Source organism: Gracilinanus agilis, chromosome 6 (genome assembly GCF_016433145.1).
Source record: "Gracilinanus agilis isolate LMUSP501 chromosome 6, AgileGrace, whole genome shotgun sequence".
NCBI classification, from domain to species: domain Eukaryota; kingdom Metazoa; phylum Chordata; class Mammalia; order Didelphimorphia; family Didelphidae; genus Gracilinanus; species Gracilinanus agilis.
In genome coordinates this window covers 198,570,863-198,597,850 of record NC_058135.1, presented here as the reverse complement: position 1 = coordinate 198,597,850, position 26,988 = coordinate 198,570,863, and the positions used below count along the sequence as shown (strand labels likewise).

The 26,988-nt window shown below is 33.2% G+C and overlaps 1 protein-coding gene across 6 annotated transcripts in view; it reads left to right on the top strand.

Annotated features, from left to right (window-relative positions):
* Positions 1-26,988, top strand: part of SLIT2 (slit guidance ligand 2) — a 383,740-nt gene that overhangs the window by 1,431 nt on the left and 355,321 nt on the right. For all 6 annotated transcript variants that reach the window (XM_044681359.1, XM_044681361.1, XM_044681358.1 and 3 more), the window contains exons 2-4: positions 2,651-2,722; positions 3,970-4,041; positions 17,475-17,546. In XM_044681359.1, coding sequence (XP_044537294.1) covers positions 2,651-2,722; positions 3,970-4,041; positions 17,475-17,546 — 216 coding nt within the window. The remainder of the gene's footprint in view (positions 1-2,650; positions 2,723-3,969; positions 4,042-17,474; positions 17,547-26,988) is intronic.

Below are 26,988 nucleotides of genomic sequence, written 5' to 3'. Positions count from 1 at the left end.
GGGGCGGGAGGTGGGAGGGCGGAGTGCCGGAGAGAGAAGTGGACTCAATAAGGGAAATGTGACATTTTTACACCAAACCCAGTGCCCCGTTGTTGTTGACACTCGCGGTTTGGTTTCAGGACCGCCTCGCTGCTATTCTCATCATGGGCTTGCGCAGCGTAATGTTAGGCGACATGAAAGAAGTTAAAACATTAGTCCCACTGCTTTGTGTTTCACACTAGAAAGAGGAGGGAGGGATAATAAGGGAGTAATGAGGTTGCTGGTCTCGCTCGGTCTGTTGCTTATCAAAGGACCTAAGGAGGAGCGAGCCAGCTCAGTGAAAGGCTGAAAGTCGCAGAATCGAGGAGAAAGTAATTCCCCCTCTGAACCGCTCCCCCCTTCCTAATCTCCTCCCCTCCTCCTTCTGCTAACGTCCTGGAAGAGGTGGTTCGTTAGGACTAGGCGTTTTTCTAATCCGGATCTACCTGAAAAAAGCCTAACAGTTTGGGATAAAATTTCCTCATTCCTAGATGAAGTTTCAAAGCCGGAAAACAAAAACAAAAACAAAAACAAACAAAAAAAAAGCTTGAGTCTCATTGTAACTTATGTGGAGGAGCTACTCTGACGGTAAACGAGTGGCCACAGTGCTCTGAGATGCCTAACGAAGTCTGCCAGCTTCTTCGCGACTTGACACCCGCCCCCCCTCCCCGCCCCCTGCCATTTCTATCTCTCTTTTATGTGGCAGTTGTGTTTTTCTCCATCGGTGCCTTCCTCGTCTTCTCCCTCCTTCAAAACCCTAGAAGTATGTAATAAAGAAATAAAGCCAGAAACCGTTTTGAATGGTCCACAAGATCATTGTATAGGTCTGCCCTGGTTCAGTGAAGTGAAGAATTGAGGCAATTATCTGTAATAAGCAATTAAGCAACGCTCCCCCTTCTTTCTCTCCCCTACCCAAGTTAAGTCCCTCCTCCCCACCCACCCCGACATTTTCATACGTTTTGGTCATAGTTATTTTACTTTTTTTTTTCCTCAGGCAAAACTGTGTTTTTAGGAGACGGTGGTGGAGGGAATTACCTGAATTATCCAAGTAATTGCCCAACACTTCCCTTCACTGGCCTCTGTTTGTGGAGCAGATGGGAAATTGACATTTATAACTGTTTATCTTTTCCCAAAATCCCTCTTATGTTATGTAGAGCTGTGGAAATTTCAGGTACTAGCCAACAAATCTGCAATATACAGGACAACTTTTCCATATAAGAACATTTTTTTTCTCACGAATCACAAATTATTTTTTGCTCAACAAACGGCAAAGATGCCAGATTTTGCCCTCCCCCACTTTTTCCTTTGTAAATGGCTTCCACCACTGGCCATCCTCCACTACTCCTCCACATGACTTTCCCAATCATCAGTTATGGGCAAGTTGTCTCTTTAGCAGGGATTTTCTTGTCAATATATGATCCACTCAATTTATCCCTGTGAATTTTATGTTAAAGTATTTTATATATACACTGGAATAGTCTGGGAAACAACCTAGTGCTAATTTTCTGAGGAATGTGCAAATGAAAAAGAAGAAAACAGACCAGATTCAAAATTCTTTAGCACTTGCCATTTCATGCTGTTCAGAACAGTTTAAAGGTTTGAGTACAAACATGTCTTACTCAACAAAGAGAAACTGCACTTAGAAAAGAAATACCAATGAGTTTCAGGGGGCTCTGATTTTTTGGGGGGGGGTAGGGGAGGAAATTGTAAAGTTCTTCAGAAGAAAGTTTAACCAGCTAGACTTTTAAATACTAGTATTAAAAAAGCATACACTTTGTACATATATAACAAAGTCAAAGGCAAGGCTCACTGCAATAGTGTTTCCTTCTATAAAGGAGTACATTCAGACTCCAGCAAAGCCTGGTTTTATTTGTAATGATTGGAACCAGGGAAAGTTTAGATTTTGACCTAAGATTCCTGAAAAGGAGGTAGTAACTCCAGAAGGAAAAGTAGTGCTGAAATCTGAACAAAAATGTCAGGGCCTGAATCCTATTTTCATTATTGCCTCTGCAAGGAGTTTTCACTTTACAATCACAGTGGGGTTCCTTGGGCTGCAAATGAAGAGTTTAGTTTTCATACAAACATAGGCTTGTTGGAAGGTAAATGCTTGTAAATGCAAATCTTTGAAGTTTGTTCCTTTTGATGGCACTTTTTAACTTTGGCTTGCCCTGGGAAGTTTCTTCACAAGATGCTATGTGGTTTTATTTTTTTTTTCTAAATGTATTTTTCAATGTTCTGCCTGGTCAGTTTGAACAAATTGCTATTTTGACTTCTTGAAGAAAACTTCTGAGTACATTATAATTCCTATATAAGTACAGAAAATACTATTAATATCTGAAGGAGTACTAGAAGAACTTTGAGAGTACTACTTGAGTGATATCAATCCTATTGTACTTAATTTGAATCACAGTCATGTCAGAATAAATTAACTTTTCAAACTTCTCTCATTGAAAAGTTAGGAAATACTTTCCAACTTCTTTTGAAATCACCTCCTCCCCCGAATTAGTTCTTAAACTAACAAGATGAAAATTGACTCTAATATACATAAAATTCTTCCCCTTTGGGCATTATTTATTAAAAATCCACAATGAAATAGAAAATTGACTTATCTCATTGGTCTTATTTCTCTTAGGGATTTGAATGGAAATAACATAACAAGAATCACAAAGACGGATTTTGCTGGCCTTAGACACCTCCGAGTTCTGTAAGTGTGAGTTTAATGCCTTGTGAAAATTTGTTTTGCAGTTGTGTATTTTGTGGGAGCCTTTAAAAGCCTTCTCAATGCCACAAACATAAACTGTAAGCTAGCTACATTTCTTTTCTATTCTTCCCTTTTCTAATATCATGTAAATAACACACTAATTTCAAGATACTGTTATAATTGTTGGAAGATTGCTATGGAATGCAGAACCATAATTTTTCATTATGAATTAAGGTACTCAGTATCAGTATATTTTGGGTTCTTAGTGAACTAGGAAAAAAAAGTAATCTGTGCCTGCATATGAAGGTAAAAATACTTAATCTCTTAAAAGTATAGATTTTGGCAACAGAAGAATTGCTGTTCTGTACTTTATTCCCAAACTTGAAACAGTTCCTCTATAAGCTCTCAACTACAAATAAAATTCTCTATATTTATTAAGAAAATATCCTTTTTTAAGAATTGCTTACCTTTTAGGGGTTCTAGAGATGATGTTTATAATATTTGGTGAAATGTGTACCTTAGGGGAAATGCAGAATGGTGACTATTTCTTTATCCACTAGACTTATTGCTTGTGAGTGAATTATAATTTAATATTTATGTAACATAAAATTGTTGTTACCCACAGAAGAACTGTAACTATATATATTATTTTGATTATTTATATTTTTGTTGAATATGTAATTATTTTCAATGTCATTGTGTTAAGAGATAGGCTTTTATCATATTCAGCCAAGTGCTGGCATAGAACTGTGGACTAAAAATTGTGGTATTACTATATTGATTTTTTTTTAGTTTAAAGGAAGCAAATACACACATATGTATATATGCACATGTGTCATGATGCATGTACATATGTGTATACATATGGTCACTTATCTACACAGAGATATGTGTATACACATGCATATGTACACAAACATATTTTTGCATATATATGCCTGCCATACAACAATCAGAAAACTACTTCAATTTGCTATTCTTTAAGGCAAGCAGTATTCTTAAAAAAGGTTTTTAAGTATTTAAATGGTAGTTTTGAGCCATAGAAATTTCCTTAGTCTCTGCCATTAAATTTGTAAATTGTGTATCTTTCTCTTGCTTTTGTCCCCCTAAGTTCTATTTATTAAGTTGGACAGTAGATCCTAAAAATAAGTAAATAAAAACAAGAAGATTATAAGCTATTAGTTGCTTAAAGTATGGTGTTTGATGATTCCTGGTGGAATTTAAATGCAAGTTTATTTTTTTTATTTCAGTCAGCTTATGGAGAATAAGATTAGTACTATTGAAAGAGGAGCATTTCAGGATCTTAAAGAACTGGAGAGACTGTAAGTACTTTTAATTTTACACTAATGACATTATAACTTGATATTCTTTCTTTTTTTTATATTTAACTCAGATTCTAAGCACTTTTTAAGAACCCCAGACTCTGATTCCTGTACTGTTTATTCTAAAGGAAGAAGAATATATTGTTTTTGAGATAAATAGACAATAGGTGGAGATCTTGAATAAGTATTACTAAATAACAGGAAAAATTCAAAATACAGACTAATTTTCTAATGAAGGATATTGACTTGGAAGTCAGTGGTTTTGTTTTCAATACTCAGATACATTCCTCTTGTTATCCACAATATTTTATATTACTTGCCTACCCTAGGATGTAAAAGATATTTCTTCTCATAGTAATTGATTTAAAATATGATATAGGAATTAAAAAAAATCCTTAATCATCTTAATTTGGTCGATTTTTGCCTTCTCATTTAGTGAATTAGATATTTTTAATTCCTACTTCCTCTTAAACTTTTTTTCTGTGAACATTAATGCTTCAAATAAAATATCACAAAAGAATCAATTTTCACAATATTATTACACTCTTATTGCAGCTTTTGACATTCCTTGCTAATAGGAAAGGGGAAAAATGAATTACATGAGTGGAAATGTAAGTGAATACTCTTGTATTTGTGTACTAAATCTTAGATAATTTTATAATTAGCAGATCAAAACAGAGTTTAGACTTTAATATGTTAATTTTCCTCCTAGTATTCATATATTTATAGTATCTAGATAAATGCACCTAGAGTGCAATGTATAATGCCTATTTATGTATTCTTGTCATATGCCTAACTGACTTGATCGTTAGCTTAAGTAGCATACATTACTTTTTTAGGATGAATGGATATATTTACTCTCTTTCCAATATGGAAATGATGTCATCAACTCCCCAATTGGGAACTTGAGCTTCAATTTTTTTATACAATTTCAGTACTTCTGCTTTAGCAGGAAAGTAATTTTATATAGTTGGAAACCTGAACAGAAACTTCTTACTGAGTGAACATGAATGGCTTCATGTAAGATCAGAAGTTCCCAGGGTGGGAGGAGTGAAACATGGTAATTTATATAAGATATACTAGGACACACTGAAGTTCACTGAAGGCCCAAGGGCAAAAGCCATGTTCTTTTTTTATTACCCAAAAGTGAAGAAGAATGATTTGATCATTTAAAAAGTGTTGGTAAACTTGTAGAACACAATTTTTCCCTCTTGAACTTAATAAAACAAATTCCTCTTATTACATTACACATTTTTATATATAATAATATATAACTTTTATGTTAAGTATACTGCTATAATTTGAAATTAATATACATATCACTACTTGAAACTGAGTTTTAGAGATATTTTATTTTGTTGATTTATTTCACAATGAACTCTGGTTAGTGACTACTTAGAAGACATCAGAATGGTCCTATGGCCTGATTGAAGATTTCTGGGATTTATGGTTCTGGTTCAATCAACACTAGTTACTCAAAGTCATTTTTTGATCCATTCATTACTTTTTGAAATATTTTATATAGAGATTTACCTTTAAGGAAATAAATTTAAAGTGAGCAATTGTCTTCTTCTGTAATAGGTGTCATTTTGGACTCAGTCATTTTTAGTAGTCACTTATGATGAATTAATTTACATTTAGACTCTTTTATGAATGACTTACAAGTTCTTCTAAAATCTTCTAAAATCTTCATGCCTTAAAATGGTATATCTTATTTTTCTTATTTTAAAATTTAATATATAATATTTATTATTTTAAAATAAGTACAAATCAATAGGACAATTCAATGAACTGAATCCTTTTCTTGTTCTTTTGAAGGTTAAGTTGAATGTCTTTTGAAGAATTTTAACCATATTTTCCAAAAAATAATTAGTCGCTTTTCTTGTTACCTGAAATTTGATTAGGGTTATAAGTAGGTCCTATTTTTTTTTAAACTTTCCCCCCTGGGAATTTCACTTCATCCTAGAACAATTTTCCATTATACTAAGACTCAGTCAGATGTTGCAGGGTGGGAGGAAGAGGATTTGTAATTTTGAATGAAAACTAATATATATGCAGGACCTCTTTAAATCAGCCCAGCTGTTGGCTAAGAGCAAATATTTCATATTTGTGAGGAAAAGCTGAGAAAATTCCTTTTGTTTACAACTGCCAAGTCCATCTGATGGAGGCACATTGTTATCTGACAGCCAATTCATCTCCTTGGGACTCTGGAATTCAAAACCATTTCTTAGGAAACTTGTGGATACACTTTTCAAATATTTCTCCTTTTGTATGCGAAATAGTTCATAGTTTGTGAGAATGCACACATTTCCCAAACTATGTAAGCCCTTTTGAAACCAACCATTTTGGATTTAAAGCAGGAGCTTTCTGTGCACAACAAAGAGTCCACCAACCCTGTGAGCATGGTCTTTCCTATTCAGTTTTGTTTTTCATTTGGAGCCTGGAGCTTTTCAAAATTGTTTCTGAGAGATAAACTTGAAATATTCAAAATGAAGTCTTGAAAAACAGTTCAATGGGTTAACTACAATGATTACATGATCTTGTATCCTTCCTAAAAATCTTCAGGTGAATTTTCTCATTTGTAACTTGCATCTTTAATAGACTAAGCTTTGGTTACTATAATTTTGGCTAGTTTTACATTGTAATTACCATTCATATGTTTAAATAGTGTAGTGACTTGTCTGATTGTCAATGTTTGGAGAGCAGATTTAAATAAAAACAGTAAAGGTGATTGTATAAAGTATTCACTCTCAAATTGTCTTCATTTTTACAAATAGATGGGGAACAAATATCTACATGTAAGATGTTAAATATATCCTTCTAAGGTGTTTGGGATTTTATTTTTGTTTTTGTTTTTTGGTCATACTTTTTGTTGCCTTAGTTACAACTTTGTCCAGGGAGAAAAACTTTTGTCCAGAAGAGAAGCAGAACATGTCTTAAGTTTTTGGGGGTGCTGCCCTAGCATTTGTATTCTTCCTATCCAGTGTTTTTAAAACTGACAATACCTTCAACCAAAATGATATATCAATATAACTCTCCCAGGTATTTTCCCATTGAGAAGAAAGAACACAGAACCAAAGAATTTCAGTAAGATTTTTTTGGATAGCAGGATGAAATTTAATTTCAGTGTTTAATAATATAAAATACCCAGAATCAGATGTCACAGGTTCATCATTGATACAGGTGGTTATGATTAAAGAATTCTATTCTATAGCACAACATATATTCACATCACTCAGAGTACTAGTAGATGATAATTATAATAACACTAATGATAGCACCTCGTACTTAGTAGTGTTTTAAGGTCTTTAAAGTGTCACCATATCTTTTTATCCTTACAACAATCTGAAGAAACTTAGGCAGATAGAAGTTAAGTAACTTGCCCAGGGACACATAGCTAGTAAATGTTGAAAACTAGATTTTAAATTGTCATTCTGACTAGGCATGTCACTATATTCACAGATCTATTACAGCAGCAAAATTTTCAGGAGATGAAATGTAAAACAAAAATTATAATAACTTGCACTTGACATTAGGATGACAGCTTAAGTACATGGCACTTGTGGATTGTATAATAATTATATTAATAGAGTTCAAATGCAACATCATAAATTTAAGTGCTTAGGTGAAAACACACTGTTAACTTAAGAAGAATAAAATTTTAAAATATTGCTGAAAACATTAAGTGCAAGGTGAAAAAATTGGTTACATGCTTTTTTTCCCATGAGTGTGTGTATTTGTGTGCATGTTAAAACACATATAGGGATTGAAAAAGACTTTTTAAAAAATATGGATTAATTCTCAGCAAAAAAAAATAAATCAAGGTGGGGTTTATCTGGCAGCTTGTATTCTTTATTGATCAAAAAAATTCTCTCTTCAATCACACTGTATTTCATTGGACTAATAAAGTTCAGTGTCCTTCACTTACAGCTTTATGGGATGATACTCCATGGAGAGAGGTATATTTCATGTCTTTTCTCCCCTTGAGATTTTCTAGTAGTGAAAATTAGGCTTTTATTTTCCTAATGAGTAGAACTGAAAATATTCCAATAATATTGAAGAGTATGAGAAAGTTTTGAGATTTTTTTCAGAATTGTCATTTCCTATGACAACATCATTTTATTCATTTGTGTGATAAATACAAAAGATGTATTACTGGGTCACATGAATGAAAACTTACACCACCAAAGAAAAAATCATTAATATTAGACTTTGATGAACTTATATTACTACTAGTGTATATACTTTAATAAGAATTAAAATGTGCAGAAATAAGGGCAAATATGCCTTTATGTATTGCATAATAGATATGAATACACCTATTACAAAATCTCTATTTTTAGTAGCCTTGTATTTTTTATCTTACATTTTAAAATCTACCCTTTGCCTTTTAAATGCTGTTTTTATATGAAAAAAGGATCCTGACAATTTTTATAGTAATCTACTAAAATAATTACATTATCTAAGAAATTGGTGATGCATTTAAAGATGTTTGTTAAGACTTTATGCCACATACTCACATTTGCTTTTAAATTCTAAATAAACTTATATAGCATGTCAAATCTGGATTTAGTAGACATGATAACCATGGGTCCTGAGTAATTCCATTTTGAAAAATGCAGTTTTAAAAAAGGATTCTGAATACACACACTCCCCCATACCTGATGGCTCAAAATGAAGAACATGAATAATTACTTCTTTCCTAAATTTCTGTTGTAGGTAGCTCATAGTGCTCAATGAGCTCAGGGGAAGAGTATGTTGTGGAAGAGGTCTGAAGGAAACATCAGTTATTCCTTGTTCACCAAGGAGATGGAGAATCCTTTTTCTCATAGCTAATAATAATACTACCTCACTTAACAGAGCACGTTCATTTTTCTTGGAGCAAGGACAAGCTCAAAGTGCTAATCTCCTTGCAAAAAAAAAATACAAGTTCTGTCTAAAAAGTATTATGCTTGGACACCTGCACACCTGGGTTTAAAATGACTAGCCATTTTTTGAAGGGCTTCTTTAACAAATTATTTAGCTCTCAAATAATGGCATGAGTGCTGAAGATATGAGGCAAAAATACTTTAAATCATCAGCTATGTATCTTCGCTTGACATTTATGAAATATGGGAATAATTTCCACTGTAGAAGTATGAACAATATTGCAGTAGCCTAACAAAAAAATCTCCCATTCTTTCAGCTGACTTGAGAGCCTCAAAAGCTTGTACATGCTCCATATTACTTTAAATAGTATATTTTATTCATCTATGAGAGTTTCTCATGGGACTCTTTTTATAGGCCTAGAAGTTAAATTGTGGTGAGAAGTCCTGTTTGCTTTTTGCAGACCTTTTTCTAAATTCTGAAGCAGCAAGGCTGTTTATTTTTCCCACATCTGTTTTGTGCTCATCCTTTGTGAGGATCCAGTGTTTGCTGGATGCTTTCTTTTATGCTTACTTTGAAACGAACAGTTTAGTTTGCACTGTTACAATATATTGTGTAGAGGCAGAGATTGTTAAATGTTGTACTTGTAATTGTATATCTCACTAATTTCGAGTATCTTTAGATTAAAAACACTGTTGGTTGAAGCCTACTTTCTTGACTTAGTTTTTCAATTAAAAAAAAAACTGGGAGTTTTTCTGACTGCTTATACTTTAGTTTTGACATGTATTAATTGTGTCTTTTTTTCAGAAAACTTTATCTTCCAGTCTGGTATAAATATTGCTAATAGAATGACTAAACTGAAAGAGATGTAGCCATTCTTGGAGAAATATATTTATGAAAAAAGGCTCATTCAAAAGCCTACCTGTTAAGTTTGAAAAGAGTAAAATAAATGTCTCTTCTTTTGTAACACATCTAGCTATTGCTAGCACAGTCAGTGCATCAGCTTATGGATAGGATCTCTGTCTGTCTGTCTGTCTGTCTGTCTGTCTCTCTCTCTCTCTCTCACACACACACACACACACACACACACACACACACACACACACACACACAGACATTTGATGATGATTCTAGTTAGGTAAAGTTTTCAGGCTTGATTCCCCCAAAATGATCAGAGGGAATTGGGTATAGAACTTTATAGAGCCTACATTACCTTTCAGGCCTTGGAAAAATTAACTTTTCTTGTTACCTGAAATATGATCCAAAGTTATATACATATCCCTTTGTATGCTCCCTATGCTATTTCATAGAAGATACAGCTCTAGAAAGTTATTCACGATTTTCTGTTATTTGAGCTATTGAAAAAGGAAGCCTATTGAACCTGACCTTTAGCAAGCATATATACAACATGATTTTCATTCTTTTATTTTTCTTCTTCAGTTGTATATGATTAATAGGAAGTGAAAATAATTTTCAGGGATGGATTTTTTTCATCTTTTGGGGGGGGTAGGTGGAAAAATTCCAACAGGAAAAGGGACAACAAAAACCCTAATATACGGAGAAATGTATGGGTCATAATAGGGAATGAAAGAAAGCAAGTGGTTTGCTATATATAAAGTTAGCCTTGCAGTCAGGAAAAATTAGGTTCAAGACCTGTCTCCAAGACATGCAGGTTGTGTGATCTATGGACAAATTATTTAACTTTTTAGTGTCTGAGGCAGCCCTCTAAGACTCTTCTACCCATTTAATAGTGTTATAAAAATGGCAGATGCTGACCTGCATCAATGGAAGTCATTTCAGTATGAACATTTCCCCACTCTAATGAAGTCATAGGTCTGGGCCAAAAAATAAAAAAAATTAGTTTCTCTACTCTGCCTTCTCCATCAAGTTGAAAAAGGGTAAACTTTCTTCAAATGCGATTTGCTCAGAAATACTAATGGATATATCTTAAACATTTTCAGAATTAAACAAACCTAAGAAGTTGTAATTAAGCGAGAATTAAAAGTACAAAAGACAACAAAGCAGGTGAAAACGTGAAACTTTCTTTTCATGTTAGTTATAAAAAGGAAGTTAGAATATCAATCATAGGAGTTATTTTCATCTTCTATTTCAAACAAGTCTAAATTAGTTCAAGAGAAAGATATCGGAAGTCATTGGAATATAGATGCCTAAGTAGCAGGAGCAGTTGCCTGGGAATATCTCCAAGACTTTGTTAGGTGGCATCTCAGAGGCTATCCATTCAGTTCTCTCCCAGTAAAACATTCAAAGAAAGCACAATTAAGATCAAGAAATTTTTAGAGAGCTTCCTAACTTCTACTGGACTAGGGCAAAACACTTTCATCTTGCCTTTATGTGGGAAAAAGATTTGGAAAATACTTGCTACATACACTTGTAGACACTCTGAATAGCCATCACAAGAGCTATGAATCAGCCATGGTGTGTGCATGGTATGGCAATAGAGAGTTAGGAGGCAGAAGGGAAATGCATCAATGCCATGCATGAGGACATAATTCCATGCCATTTACTGAAGTGGGATGTCGGGATGTCATTCTCCATCTTTGTACATCTTGCCTTCTGCATAATTGAGTGTGAGTGCTCTGAACAATGGATAATTGACCCACCTGGTTTGATTAAATGGAACTCCTGTAGGTTTCTATTTGTTAGCATACATTCCCCTTGCTTATGCCCCCTTAGTTCATTCTGTGCAGTTTCATTGTTCTGTGGCAGTCAGTCCAATTTTAAACTTCATTGATTCATTTAAAGTGGAGGGATTCTTTTGACACAGTCATGCCTGAGATTTAGCAGAGATGTATTTACTGTTAGAGATAATATAGTTTTGTTGTCATGCTAAAAATTGGCTATGAAAATCTTCACTATCTTGAAAGCATTGTGAGATTTCTTTTTAACAAGCTGTCAGAGAATAGAAAAGACCAAAAGGATAGGGAAAAAATGCAGGCAATCATTATTTTTAAAAGGCAATCATAGAGAATATCGATAATTATTGATCCCCTAAATCTACTTTTAAATCTTTATGCGAATATTCTACACATATGTTGAGGGTATCCTTGATGAAGACAGGCTTTCACAAATGATTCTCAAATATATCTCTTTACAGATATAATTGACTCAAAGTTGCCAAGAAGACAAGACCCCATTATGTTTTCTTGCTCCTTGATCACGTAAAAACATTTGACTAAGATAAAAATGTTTCTCATATACATATATATGTATGTATTTATCTGTGTGCATGTATGTGTATATATATATGTGTGTGTGTATACATATATATGTGTATATATATATATATATATATAAGACTTCATAGGAAAAACCAAAAAGATGATTGGATTTAACTATCAATCATTATCAAGAGAGAGTTTGTCACTGCTGGAGTTTGCCCTCCCCAACACTCAAAAGAAAGAGAGATTACATATAGATAAGGAGACCCATCACATGCTCTGTTTTGTGGATGATATTATCTGATTGCTTCAAACTACAGAATGTTTTCAGGCTTCCTCAATGAAATATATAATTACTCAAGAGAGATTGAATAAACAATTGAGAGAGAGAAAACTAGATAAAAATATGCTTATCGTGTAGACTCGGACATGATGGCTTGTCCATCTAAACTGATATACTCAGTTAACATTGAACATATCAGTACTAATAAAGAGAAGCTGTGCCTACAATTGAAAAATAGCAAGAGAGTGTGCTGAATTGCATTTGGGAAATTACGCAATGTTTTCAATGATCTTAAACTGCTCCTCAGCCAAAACAAATAAACAAAAGTATAACAGAAACATTCTTCCAGCTCCGTTATATGTTTCAGAAACATCGAACGCCTTAGTCACTGAATAATCATCATAGTAATAGCTAATGTTTATATAGCTCTTTGAGTCTTGCAAAGTATATTTAAAAATATGAATTAATTTTAATCCTCATAACAACCCTGGGAGATAGGTGCTATTATCATTATTCCTATTTTACAGATGAGAAAAAAGACTGTAAGAGGTCAAATTACTTGCCCAGGGGCACACAGTAAGCTTCTGAGGTCAGATTTGAATTCATGTCTTCTTGACTACAAGCCCATTGCTCTATCTACTGTGCCACCCAGATGCCTCTGAAGAATCAAAGTTGCATTAAGTTCCAAAGGGGCATGGAAAGAAACATGACAGGCACAAGTAAGCTGTAGTATATTTCTAGTGCTGACAAGAAATGTTATAAGGGTAATGTGCCTTTGGGAAAAGTGGAGAGTTAGATATATAACTATAAAAAGAGATGGCAGTATATGTTGGTACCTATGAAAGATTTTTTAAAATGGAGGCAGGTTTACCACATGCTGGAAGGATCCTTTGTGGCAGATTTGTAAAAAAAACATGGGCAAGATGTGTACAGGAAGAAAAGGGAAGCATAGGTTGCCGTTTGTACTAATGGATGAAATAAGTTGAAGAAAGCACATTAAACCGTTAAAATAGTAAGATCTCATCAGAATCTTTATCCTTAATAAATAATCTATTTTATATTTTACACCTTTATTTTAGTGCGTGAGATGATGTTTTCTACTCTCCTTAATTATCCTTTGCTTTAAGGCTCTGTGCTCCAATGACTTTACACTATATTTTTTTCTAAAAATTTAGTATTAAACTCTTCAGTTTTGTTCGAAAATGCAGTACTATACATATTAATTTATTAAAGCCGATGGGGAGCAGACAGGAAAAGAGGATCCAAAGTGTGTTGGTAGAAAAAAGGACAATATTTATCACTGAATTCAATTGTATATGAATCATGGAACCCATGGAACCCATAGTCTCATTTCAATTTTGAGTTCTATTTTCCTTTCTAATGAATCTTAATGCTGAAATGTTTAGTGCTTGACTTGGGGCAAGAAATTTATCAAAGTTTAAGTAAATGCAATGTAATTATAATTTTAAACTTTCTGAGTTGTAAAGGAACATGTTTTAATATAAAAATTTAGTTTCCCTCTCAGTTTGGGATGGGTTCTCAGATGATTATTAGCTGTTGATGCAGGACAAATCACTTAAGCTGTTTCAGCCTCAGTTTCCTCTTCTGTAAAAGGACTTGATTACTTCTGAGGCCTCTTCCATGTTTAGTTCTGTTATCCAATGAAACTTCCATTTTAGATAACTGGAATATAACTTTAATATGGAAAACTACATATGAAGGCACTATAAAGATTTCCCCTTCTTTAGATAATCAATTGATGTTTATAATTATAGGCATAGATCCTATTACCTAAAATTCTTCACTTAATCACCTGAAACATCCTAATTTTTTTCCAGTTGATGAGAAATCCAAATTAAAACAATCCCTTTGAAAAGCAAATACTCTTAAACAGGTTAAAGGGCGCCTATTAATTATACTAAAGATAAATTAAATTTGTCAGTTGGTGCTAATGGTTAGCTAAGACAATATTAAAATATTATACACTTTGGAGAAGAACAGGCCACCATGAGTTAGTAAAATGTAGAGTTGTGGGCTTCCAGATAATAATAGAAGGAAGAGAGCTCCTAGAATAGTGTGGGGAACAGGGAGAGAAGGGAGGCTCTTTGTGGTGAAGAGGAGCAAAGAAGGGGAGATGAGAGAATGACAAAACAAACAAACAAACAAAAAACTTATAAATATTCGAAACAGGGTTATAATTAAACGAATCATACCTTTTTAAGATTCAATTTCACCAAATAAGGAAGAAAACCAATGATTCCTAATGAGTTCCTTTGGAAGAACCTCCTTAATTTTAATGCTAATTTGCACACATTGAGGGGGAATTATGAATATCTTTAATGCTTTATTGGAGAGAAATTTTATGATCTTTCTTCAGTTCCTCAGTGTGGTATGAAGGTAACCCTGAATTCTTGAAGATTAGACAAATAGAGGGAATGTGTTTCCAAAAAGTTTGTGTTTTCTACCAAGTTAGGAAAATTTCAAGTATAGACCATCTTTTGTGTTTGAAAATGTCAGATACTATAGTCATGTCTGAAACATTGTAGGCACAAAAAGAGAAGTGATTTGAAATAATCAATTACTGTATAATTTCTGTTAGCTATGGATCATAGCTCTAGAACTGGAAGGGACCTTAGAGATTATGAAACCTAGCCAATTCATCTACATGAGGAAATTGAAGCCCAAGAAAGTTAGATTTCACTTCTATAAGGTCATAGAGGCAGTAAATTTCAGAAGGATTATAACTCAAGTTCTTTTTGTTAGAACACAGTATTTCCATTCTAATTTCTTTTATACTTTTCATCATCAATAAACACATTTTTAAAAAAAGCATTGAGTATCTTTACTGTGTATGGTTCCAATTTAATAGTCATTTACTTAAAACAGAGTGAAAATCATTTATATTTTCAATTTCATCATAGCATCTAAAAGTTGATATATAACCTACTATACTATAAACTCATTTATAAAATTTTCAGTAGATAATCATCTAACTTTTCTTGAATGCATCCAGTAAGGGATGAGGCTATCATTACCTTATGAGACTAATTTTATTATATGTACTGCCAAAGCAAGCACTATGAGATTATTTTAAAATTCCTTTTTCTTTCTTTCCATTGGTTCTATTGGTGTCCTTTGGAGCTATTCAGGGCATGTCTAGGCCTTTTTTAGTGGATAGATTTCAAAATATTTGTAGATCATGATCATACTCTGCCAAAAGCCTTCTTTTCTTCTAGTGAAACATCTTCAATTTCTGCATTTGATGATTTCTCATTACTTCAAAATTCCAGCCATTCTTCTCATCACTTTACTTTTCAAAATTTTGTTTTTATTTGAGAAAAACATATGCAAAGCAGTGAAGTAAGTAGTCATTAATGAAATGGCAAATCTCAAATTTGAAGTTCATAAAAGTGAAAATAACTAAGTTTAGGTCAATATTTGTATTCTTTTGAAAATATATGTAGATGAGGGTGTATAGTTTCATAATTCCACAGCATTTAAGTGACACAGTGTTTATTTTTATTTTGAAATCGAATACTTTTTATGTTTTTTAAGAACCATCATACCTTTTTATCAGTACCAAAATCTATAGATTTGAGTTAAGGATTAAAATCAGAAATAAAAATTTGCTTTATATTATTTAGAAGAATGATCCTCAAAGCCTGTATCATAAAATTTTAAGTATTACTTTATAGCAGATAAAAGAACTTTGTAAATCATCTTGTTTAGTATAAATTTACTTTTCCAGCCTGTGTAGTATGGAAAGTATAGTACTTACAAAATAAAATAAAATCATATATTACATATAACAAACTAAGCTCAAAACACATCAGACCTTGAACTTGCCAAGAACTCAACAAAACCAGCTGCTTCTTTTGAAGGAAGACTTCCCAGGCTCACTTCTCCCAACTCTCCCTTAGGGTAGCCAACTTAAGAGTAGTGTGCCTGGATTTCTCATGTCAAAGTATACTGAGATATGAACTTCCTGCCCAAAATTCGAGAACTGGTCATTTAGAAACTGTTCCCTTTGGGATTATTTTAAGACCTGAGTGATCATGATCTTGGTGTTGCTGTTGGTGTTGATGGACCTCGATACTGCTGGCCCCTCACTGTCCTTGAATTTTTTTTGCATCTGAATGTGAAAGAAGAAGCAAAGTTTCTAGACAGTGGCTCTGTTCATCACCTAATTCTCTAATTCAAAGATAAGCACTTTAGGTAGGACATGAGCTTTTTTAAAAAGTGTATTTCATTTGATTGAAGCCTACCTTCTTCTTTATTTCCTCCATGCATTTTTCTCTAGTGTATGCAATATATGTCTTCTTTTGCAACATGATGAACATGCAAATATGTATTGTATGATAACACATATATGATTACTATATCATATTATTATCATATATGTTGGGGAGAGAGAACAGGTAGGAGGAGAGAACCTGGATTGCCAAATGTCAGAAAAAGGTGATTAAAAAAACTGTATGAACATGTAAAATATTATTTTTAAAAGTATTTTATTTATGTCTTCTGTAATAAATGGAATATAGTTAATAATAGGAATCACTGAGGCAGAAGCACATTAGAAAATTATTAAATTTTCAATGTGAGTATTTAGACCTTGTAAATTGGCAAAACTTATACATAAGAGCTTTCAATTTCTGGTTTTGTTTATTGCCTAGACTTAAGTAAGTGATGGGAAAAATACAAGTAAGGCAGATGAAACTTTAAAAAATTATCTTTTTTTTTTAATTTTTTTTTTGGAGAGCCAGTTGTTAAATATTTCCCAGCATATTCTTATATCATGGAGATCTTGAGGAGAAACTTATTTATGGTAGCCTTTGTTCCTTTGCTTATTTCCATAGATAGATATTGTTAAGGTTAGTTAGTTCACACCAATGGTTCCTTCATATGAACTGAGTATATTTTTACATAATGGAAAAACATTTTTAAAAGTCACTCAATAAAAGGTGGATCAAACTTTTAATTTGTAATACTTGAATTCTCACGTCTTTCTTAAACTATGAGATAATACAAAATCATTGTCTCAGTGTTCTAGTTTATCTGTAATATAAGCTTTATTTTTATTTTTGTTTTTCTGTTTTTCTCAAAAGGCGTTTAAACAAAAATAACCTTCAGCTGTTTCCTGAATTGCTGTTTCTTGGGACTTCGAAGTTATACAGGCTGTAAGTAGACACAGTTAGTTATTGTTGCTTTGGGTAGTACCTTGCATTTTATTAAATGTACTATGAGGCTGTTAACTTTGCTTTCTTGGAATCTGTCCACTGATAGGTTTCTGCATTTTAAGTTTGCTTTGTTTTTCCTTTCTTTGGGAGGTTAATAGGACTAGTCTTTATTGGTTTCAGTCACTTTTTTTAAGTTCACCTACAATGGTTTATTTGTGTATCAGTTATAATGGAATTGAACTAATGTATTCATGTTTACTGTCAAAATTTCCTTAATACCTCTGTCTCTTGAAGGCTTTTAATTAAACTTTGACTGGGAGGACAGCAAAGTTTTATTCTTGTAAGAGCATTGTAGTTTAAGAGGAATTTGATATGGTTATTTTTCATATTTAAGGGTTCATAATTTTGTTTTATGATATTATTCTCTGCTCAAATAGTGATGCTTGGTGTGAAATGTTAATATAGTATATGTGAAAAGTGATTGTAATTATTTTTTGTTATGCTAAAGTGTATTCATAAACTAAACTGTGTAAATGATTGTAGAGTAAGATTTGAATTTTTGCATTTAAAATTTTATTTAAAAAGCACAAACTGCAAGAAAGGTTTTATTTGGGAATACCCCATAATTTCGGTATCAAATAAAATATTTTAAGCCCTCTCTAGACAGCTTGTTAATTTTGCCAAATAATTATCTCAGCTGTTGATAGATCTGTTTGTTTTTTTCCAGTGTGGGCATTTTCAATATCAACCAATAGTTTACTTTTCTATGAGTTATTAGGGTGTCTTTGAATGTTCTTGCAGCTAAAAAAAAAATATAACTCTCCAGCAGATGCGATGAGGAGCTCCTTCACGTTTATCTAGAATGGTCTTCAAACAACAGCCTTAGTCTCTTTCAGAGCTATGGTCAACATCTTTATAACTTAGTAGACCTAACAAAGCATGAACTGTGCTGAGTAAAACTTTGATACCCTAGAATTACCTCTAAGACATATATGTGTGTGTGTGTGTGTGTGTGTGTGTGTGTGTGTGTATACCCAGACATATACATATACCTATACATATATACACGTATAAATATATGTCATTGTGAGGCATTAGGAGGACTTTTGTAGAGGATGAAATAATAGCATCCACATACACCCCCTCCAAAAAAAAGAAAATGCCTTGGAATTTTAAATTTGAAATTTTTTGGTCATAGAGCTATAGCATAAGAATATGAGAGGTTCACTTGAAGTATTGGAACTATGAATAATACAATATTATTCTTTAAAAGTGTGAAAATGCTTTTTGGTGATGCATGGGATATTTGACTATTTGGGTTGATCTTAAGGGAACATTTGGATGAAGAGCAAGCAGGCAACCATACAATTTCTTTGGGGCTATACAGAAGTTTCAGGGTTCTTTCAGCAATCCCAGAAGCTGGAGAGGCTGAATCATTTGATGACTTCCCAGCCAAGCTCGTTTCCTCACTATGTTTGGTATATGCTTTAATTCATTGTGTTCCTATAACTTGGGAAGAAGTTCTCTCCAGCTGGAATGCCTTGTCTTCCATCCAAATTCTAGCTTGCCACTGTTTCAGAAAGATGTTGAGTCAAATTTGTCTAGAAGTGCTAGCCTTTTGGGGGCTTTGTAAGATTAAACTCTTCCACTTGTTTTTATATAATTGATTCATTTTCAATAAGTAATAGAAATCAAAGCCCTTGAAATCAACTTTTATTTGTACAAAGTGTTATGGTAGGGACCATTGTGAAAAAAGATGGACATTTGGAAGATAGAGCTTCTGTAATAGTTTAGTCCTTTAATATGCAGATATATTCATAAAATTTGTGGAAGGGGAAAACAAAAGTGACTGATTAAAGTGCATTCAATTTTCAGGACTTCGATTTTGGAAATTTATCTTAAAGGCTAGTTAATTTGCACTTAGTTTCAATGTGAACATATGGCTTCACATATAGTACTCTATGATTCCAATCTAAAATTGGAATTGAAATATGTATAATATTGGAAAGGAAAAGGCTGAAGCATACAGGAGTTCCTTATTGAGAAGGCAGGACTTGAGCTGGGTCTTAAAGGAAATGTAGTATTGAATTGGTCAAGAGGAGGGAAGAGTTGAGCATTTCCAGTTTGAGGAAACAACATTGACAGGGGGATACAGGTAGGGAGTATGCTTTTTGAGTTGTAACTGTAAAGAGATGGACATTATTGAATCATTTGCTCCTTCATTCATTCAAAAACCATATAAGTAGTTTACATTATATGTATATAATTGAATTAAATATTGGGTAAGAAAAAAGAAAGTTTGTGGAGTAAGAGATAAAGTTGTGTAAAACCCTTTGTAAACCTTAAAGTGCCATATACATGTTAGCTATCAATACTATTATTTTTATAGTTTAAGAAGTGATATTTGATAGAAGATCTTAATTACTGCTATTTTATTAAATGATTTCTTTTAGACATTTTGGCCATTTTTTACTTGGAATTATACAACTGAGAGGCCAGATTCCTTAGAATTATTGGACTTGTGGTTTAATCAGTATTTTTACTCTGAAAAGCTGTTTCTGAACTTTGGTAATAATTGTTTCTAGCAAAATTTAAATGGAAACTTCCCTTTTCTATTTCATGAGAAGAAAACTGGGATCTTAAACTTGTGCTCCTTTGGGTGATGAACATTAAGAATCAGTTTATTATCATCATTAGCAAGGATTTATCAATTGGTTTTCCTTCTTAGTTATATGTATCAGAAGTAGAGAAATTAAAAAGGCAGCAAAGTTCACATTTTGTGATATTTTAGGATTTACTAAGCCTTTGTAGTACTTGTGTAATGAAGGTGCTAGGTAAAAATTCCTCTCTCGAAATTCCAGTTTAAACCTATGAAATAAGTACCTTGCATTCTACATATCTGTTCTTGGTATTTCTTTCTTTTAAAGTGAACATTTCTTCACCTAGGGTGGGAAATATCAAAAAGCCTATGATAAGGAATTGTTTCTGTGGTATTCAACTTCTTCTGACCAAGGATAATCATTGATCTGTGAAAATATCTCTATTTCAGATGGACATATAAGAAGCAGAGTTATAATCTCTAGTCTAATAAAGTCACTTAGAGGAATTTTGTTTATATTTAAAAATATAATCCATTTTTTATTTTTTAGAGACAAAATTTGCACTTTTTCTATTGTGAGTTCAGCTATTTTTTTTTAAAAAAGCTAATTGGATGGAGCACACATTCTGTAAACTTTCTTTGAGCTTCTGTGAAGAATGATCACCATTTAACTGACTTCTGACTATAAATGAGATGCCAGGTGAAGAAGCCCATATGCTCATTGCGTAGCCTAAATGCAATATAAAAGAAAAAGAGGGCACACTGTATATGAATTATGATTAGACATGGTTGGTTGCCGCCAGCGGCCAACTATGCTTTCCCTTTGCTGTCTGCTCCAATTTCTCTTTGGACGGGTTGAGAGAGCACTACATGTTCAGGTCAAGATGTTTGCTCAGAAATAGTAGTACAGTTGCAGCTGTGTTTGTTGGAGCAGGAGACTAGTTTAAATAGCATTACCATTTATCCAGTCCATTAACAGAACTCTGTAAAATAATACCAACTCTGCATAAACTACAGGACAGTGTAATAAAATTACAAGCACTTGTTGACAGATGGGAAGTGTAAGTAAAGGAAAGTGATAGGTTGAGGAGTTTAAAAGAGACAGTACATAATTTTCTCAGCTCAACTAGATAACTCCACAACGTCCTCTATTCTCCATCCCACTCCCTCAAAAGCACCCCACACTTATTTCTATTTTTATTGTACTTTTAAGTGGAGAAAATCAGTTTCAAAGCAACTTAAACGATATTGCAACCAGGATTACATTTACATCAAGGATTGAGTTAGGTGTGCCCTATTTCTTTTTGGCTATTGATTGCTATATATAATATCTGTGAGAGCATGCATTCCATAGATTCTTATTAAACACCTATTATATGTTAGGTATACAATCAGTTTAATGGATGAACAAAGTTAGGTGCTCATTCACTTAATTAGATTACTTGAAAGTTGATTTACTCATGAGCAATTCACACTTTCAAGTGGAGTTTTACAAAACCTGGCTTGTTAGAGAGGAATTTCATTTGGTGGTGCCGTGGTTAGCCTTTTGGGTTACACATATTTGTTTTGTGGTTTTTAGTTTATTTTTTGAGCATTATTATATTTACCCAGCTTTCTAACATAAACTTAAATATTCAAAGCACTTCTTTGTAAGTCTTTTTTCTCTCAACCACTACAAAAAGGACAGAGGTACCACATATATCCAAGTGACTCATTATTTAATTTTCTTCAAAACATTTTGTGAAAGCCTTTTTTTTTCCTGTTTTCAAGTGAAGTTTATAGTTTTCAGGTACTTAAGATATTCACTATGTGGAAGTGTTGCCTCATTATCGATAGTTACTATCATTAAAAGTCTGGTGAAAATTGACTTAACTGAACTATTTTTTACCTTTAATTTTTTTGTTAAGATTATAGCTTGTTAGTACTATTTATCAAATATAAGAACTCATACTCTTCAATCTTTCTTAATATACATTTTTGCTACATACTTGGTACCTACATGTGTGAAGATCAATGTGGCTTTTTCCTTCAGAAACTTTTTAAGATAACTAGATAGGAACAAAAACTCCAACAGAGGCTTTATTTCTTAATTCCGTGTCACTTTCAGTTTATGCAAGTTGATTGAGCTAACATTAAAACCCAGAAATCCTTCTAGATAATGGAAAACTAAATTAAAGGGTTAGGAGAAAAAAACAACTAGATTAATTACCTGTTTTACCTCCTTAAGTTTTTCTAAACACTGAAGTGTTTTGAGAGATATAACAGTGCCCACAAAACCCATGGTGTTTTTTTTTAACATAAAAATATACCATTATTTAATCTAATTATATTTTAAAAAACCCTCTAACTTCTCCAACAGTTCCCTCATGTCAATTTAGTTACTTAAAATCCTTGTAGTATAGAATAAAAGCCGAACACTGCATGGGGAGCCCTTGCAAAAATTCCTCTTGAATTAATTTCTGCCAGCTATGATTAAAGTGTGTGGTACTAGATGTGTCAGATACCATAGTTCCCTGCTTCATTTTACTCTTGGCCTGTTTGGCCCCTGCCACAATAAATCCAACAACGGTTACGCAGGAATTGCAGGTTACAGTTGCTACGGTTACCGTTGTCCGGCCAGATCGACATCATTACTCATCTAGTGAGCTACCATGATAGCTACCGCTGATTTCCATTCCTGGGAATACTGAAGATCTTTCATGCACTAAGGATGAAAGTTCTTCGGATGGCTGTCATATCTATTTTATAATTGTTAGAAAGCAAACATATGATTTACACCGTTAACGCTGGTATTTTGTTAGCTCTCTCAAGGTAGCTTTGTTGATGTCTGAAAACAAAGAATCAGAGAGGTGAGGCTCAGAAAGGTGTGTGACATGTAAGTGATTGGAAACACCAACTTTTTTCTTTGAATGTTTATTAATACAGACTTTGGGGTTTCTTTTCCATTCTGCCTTCATTATTCTGTGCTGACATAGGGAGAAAACAATAAAACTGAGACTGAAACAATGCCCATCCTGCCTCCAGTGTTTATCCCTAAATATTAATACTCTGAAATCAAGAGTTTATTTTTAAATAGTCAGATAAAAGGTTTGATACTTTCTTATCTGACCTCCTACTTCCCAAAAAGCTATCAGGAACTGCTTTGCCCTGAAAAGTGGGACCTTATTGAACTAGCTCAAGCTTTGAATGTTATTCAAATCAGAGTTCAGACTTCTGGTTTAGAGGTTAGAAATCCAATAAAGAATGAGATTGTATTCCAGATTGGGCTAGTCTTGGGTGTTGAATGTTTTTTCCTTCCAGTAGATGGTTAGGACCTGCCTTGTTGCTGGGGTGCTGTTAGGGACCAAGCAGTAATTGGCAGGTTTCCGCTGGTAGAAATGCTACAGCCACTGTAAGACTTGATCTCTGAGTAGTGGTCCAAGGGAGAGTGAAATCAGTTAAGAAAAGCATGTGTATTAATAATGTCTTTCCATTTAAACACTTTTCACATTTTTATGGCAGCACTTCTTCCCAATTTGTAAACAGGCGTGTGTTCTATAAGGAACAAACATTTATTGAATTCTTTCTGTGTGCAGGACTTTCTGCTAAGTGCTGGGACTAAAAAGAATAGTAATATGTGTGATCTCTCCTCTTGAAGGCTCTGTCTGTTATTTATTCTCAGATCTTAGACATATCATATTTATTCAAAGAAAGTAAGTTAGTGAAAAACAGAAAGCTCAGTATTTGAATGGTATTCTTCTGCCAAGACAGACCCATCTTTTTTGAGACATGTGGAAAGAAGACTATAAATAACAAAGTTACTAATGCTAAATCATTATTTCCAAATTTTGGAAGAGTATTTAAAAGTTAAATGCTAAATGAAAGTGTAGACAAATGAAAAATAATTTTTTTTGGATCAAATGTAGATGTAATGTGTAGAGAGATGGCCCTAGGGACAGGAAAACAGTTCAAATCTCATCTTTGACAACCAAAGCAGTGTAACTCTGGACATCTAGTTGCTCAAGGGCAAATTTCTTTGACTGTAAGTTGCAGAAAAAGTGCTGACACTCTCATAAGTGCTGATGTACATTGCTAGACAGCTCCTAGGAATAGTCTACAAACCACAAATGCAGTCTCAGTCCTCATTCTCTGAGGTCATATTAAACACCTGGGGAAATGAAGTGAGTTTATCCTGTGAAAGAATATCCTATAGAGAAAATAGGCGTAGAGTTAGGAAACTTTAAGTTTTAATCCAGGCTTTACCACTAATTAACTAGCTTTTTTACCTTGTTTGTAAACCTAATTCTTTGCTACTTTAAGTACCTTCATTTCTTTGGACATCTTTATCCCTATCTGAGAACTAGGGGGTGGTAGTAGGTGGTTATTAAGGACTTTAAAGTCATTCTATATTTCAAGTAACCACATGAAATAAATATCCTTTTACAAATGAATTTTAAAATCTTTAGATCAATTGTTAATTTTAGACATGTACTCTTCTTTTTTTGTATCTTTTTTGGGTATCTTTTTGTATCTTTTTGTATCTTTGATACGAATTTTTGTAATCCTTTTCCTGAAAAGTACATAGTTTATGCCCTTCCACATTGGCATTCCTCTTGCTCCCCCGTTTTTCCCTTATTAGAAAAGGGTAAAAGCCAAATTAGGTCTGTTTACCTTTAGTAAACTGAGTCCCATTAAAAAAAAACTTTGGGCACAAAATGAGTTGGGGTGGAAGCAAAGAAACTCAAGATCTCTTTACATTAACAAATACCTTCAGATTATCATTTTGCAAATTTGTCTTTACATTATCTATAAGCAATTTTAATTAGTAAGATCTTAACCTGCATTTTTATGAAACTCTCAAATATACTTATTTTTAAAACCACAAAGCATTTTTACAGGTGGGGTATTACTGATAGGAGAGAGAGTAAGAGTGCTAAGCAAAGTTTTTTTAATCTCTTCGTAATAAAAAGTTGTTACAGAAATTCCAATACGGAATTGGAGTCTAAGTTAACTTGCTTATTATGCTCTTTTATTATTATCATCTGCCTCACTGCTCTTTCTGGGGCCTTTTCTTAATTCTGTAAGATTTTAAACTTCTGCCATCCTGCAATTTTGTCTGCCCAGTAATCATCCACAAATAATAGTGCACATCGGTGTAGGCTGATGGGGATGTGATTTGGTTGCTTGGAATAGATGTCTTAATTCATGTCAGAGCTACCCGTTTTAACCTGGTAATTCCAAATTTATCATGAGATAGTACCTAGAAGGCATAATAATTTTAGCCCAAAATGCTTTCCTTATTCTTTCCTCTCTGCATATTATAAATATATATATCTTTTTAGGAATTTAAAAGGAGAAAAGAAAAAATATTTTTTCATTCTTTTTAAAAATTTATTTTATTAATTTGTTTTCACATTAAAATACCCAGTTAATTTCCTCCTTCCCCTCCCCCATTAGAAAAGGCCTCATTTAACAAAAAGACATTTGTATATTTAAAACTATGTCTTACTTATTTGCATTTATCAGTTCTTTCTCTGGAGGTAAACATTAAGTTTTAAACTAATCAGGTTTATAAAGTTTAAAATTTATGAAGTTTAGGTTTCTCAAATTTTTGTCAACTACTTACAGATATCCATACATTCCAGGCATTTTTCCTAAGAATTGCTTTAGATGAACCAATGTGGTAAATTAAAGTTTGAGCATTAAAATGAATATGTATTTGCCACATGAGATGAATTTCTCAGGAACTGCTGTTTCCTCTCCCCCCTGAAACTGGTATGTTAAAAAGGCAGTCATTACATTCAACTATTTTTAAATTACTAATGCTGCCTTTTTTATTTGTTTTTTTTTTTCCTCAAATTCATTTTATGGAAAAGGTGCCATTTTGCCACTTTTCATTGGTGCTGTGTTAGAATAGGATAAGTTCATTTGATCCATCTGGGAAAATTAAATAAATTAAAATGCTAATAGGCAAATTATTTACAAACGATGGCATATCTTGTGTGCATCATGTTCTTAGTGCTCCTAAGATACCCAAATCTAGGCAAGCCATATTCCTTGTCTTTTTGATATTTATTGATAATAGAGGCATATTATATGTTCAGATGCTAATACAATATAACACCTGGTAAGGGCATTGGAGAAGTGACAGACATGTTGGAAGTTTCAGTGGGAAGGGTCATTCATTAACCTGTTAGAAGGGGTCAGGGATGGGCTTCCTGAAGGAAATGGTATTTGAGTTGCCCCTTAAATAATGGCTAGATATTCAGCGTGGGGAGAAGGAGCCATTCTAGGCTCAGGGACGAGTCTTAGCAAAAACAGATGAAAAAAAATGACAAATAAGAACATATGGCAGTAAATTAAAATATGTAGTCAGCGTTATAGTTTGGCATATGCCTTTAAATATGGCGGGGAGTTAACAGGACTGTTCTTTCAGCCTATCCAATCTCATATAATGGTACTTAAAAATTAATCTAATTTGATTTTTAGTCAACTAATTTTGTTATAGAAATTAGGAAGAGGAAAAATTGCTTTTAACAGCATGTTTTGAGCTTCCAACACAAATGCCAGTTGTTATTGTTTTAAACTCCATTGTCATTGTTATTTTAACTCTGTAGTGTAAAGTATGAGTTCTGCTTAGTTTCTTTTTATTCACTTTTTAACCAAGTTAATTGTCAAGGTGGTTCCTTCACAGAGTTCTTCCTGGAAGAGTTAACCTTGAAAGCTTGGGTAAATTGTGATGTGAGAAACCTTTTGGGCAGCAGTTTAAAAGGAAACAATGCTAGAAAAGGAAGTAATGAAAAGTAAAAAGGCATTTCAGAGTTTATGTCACTGGTCGGTGGTGTAAAAACATGGGGTGCAGGG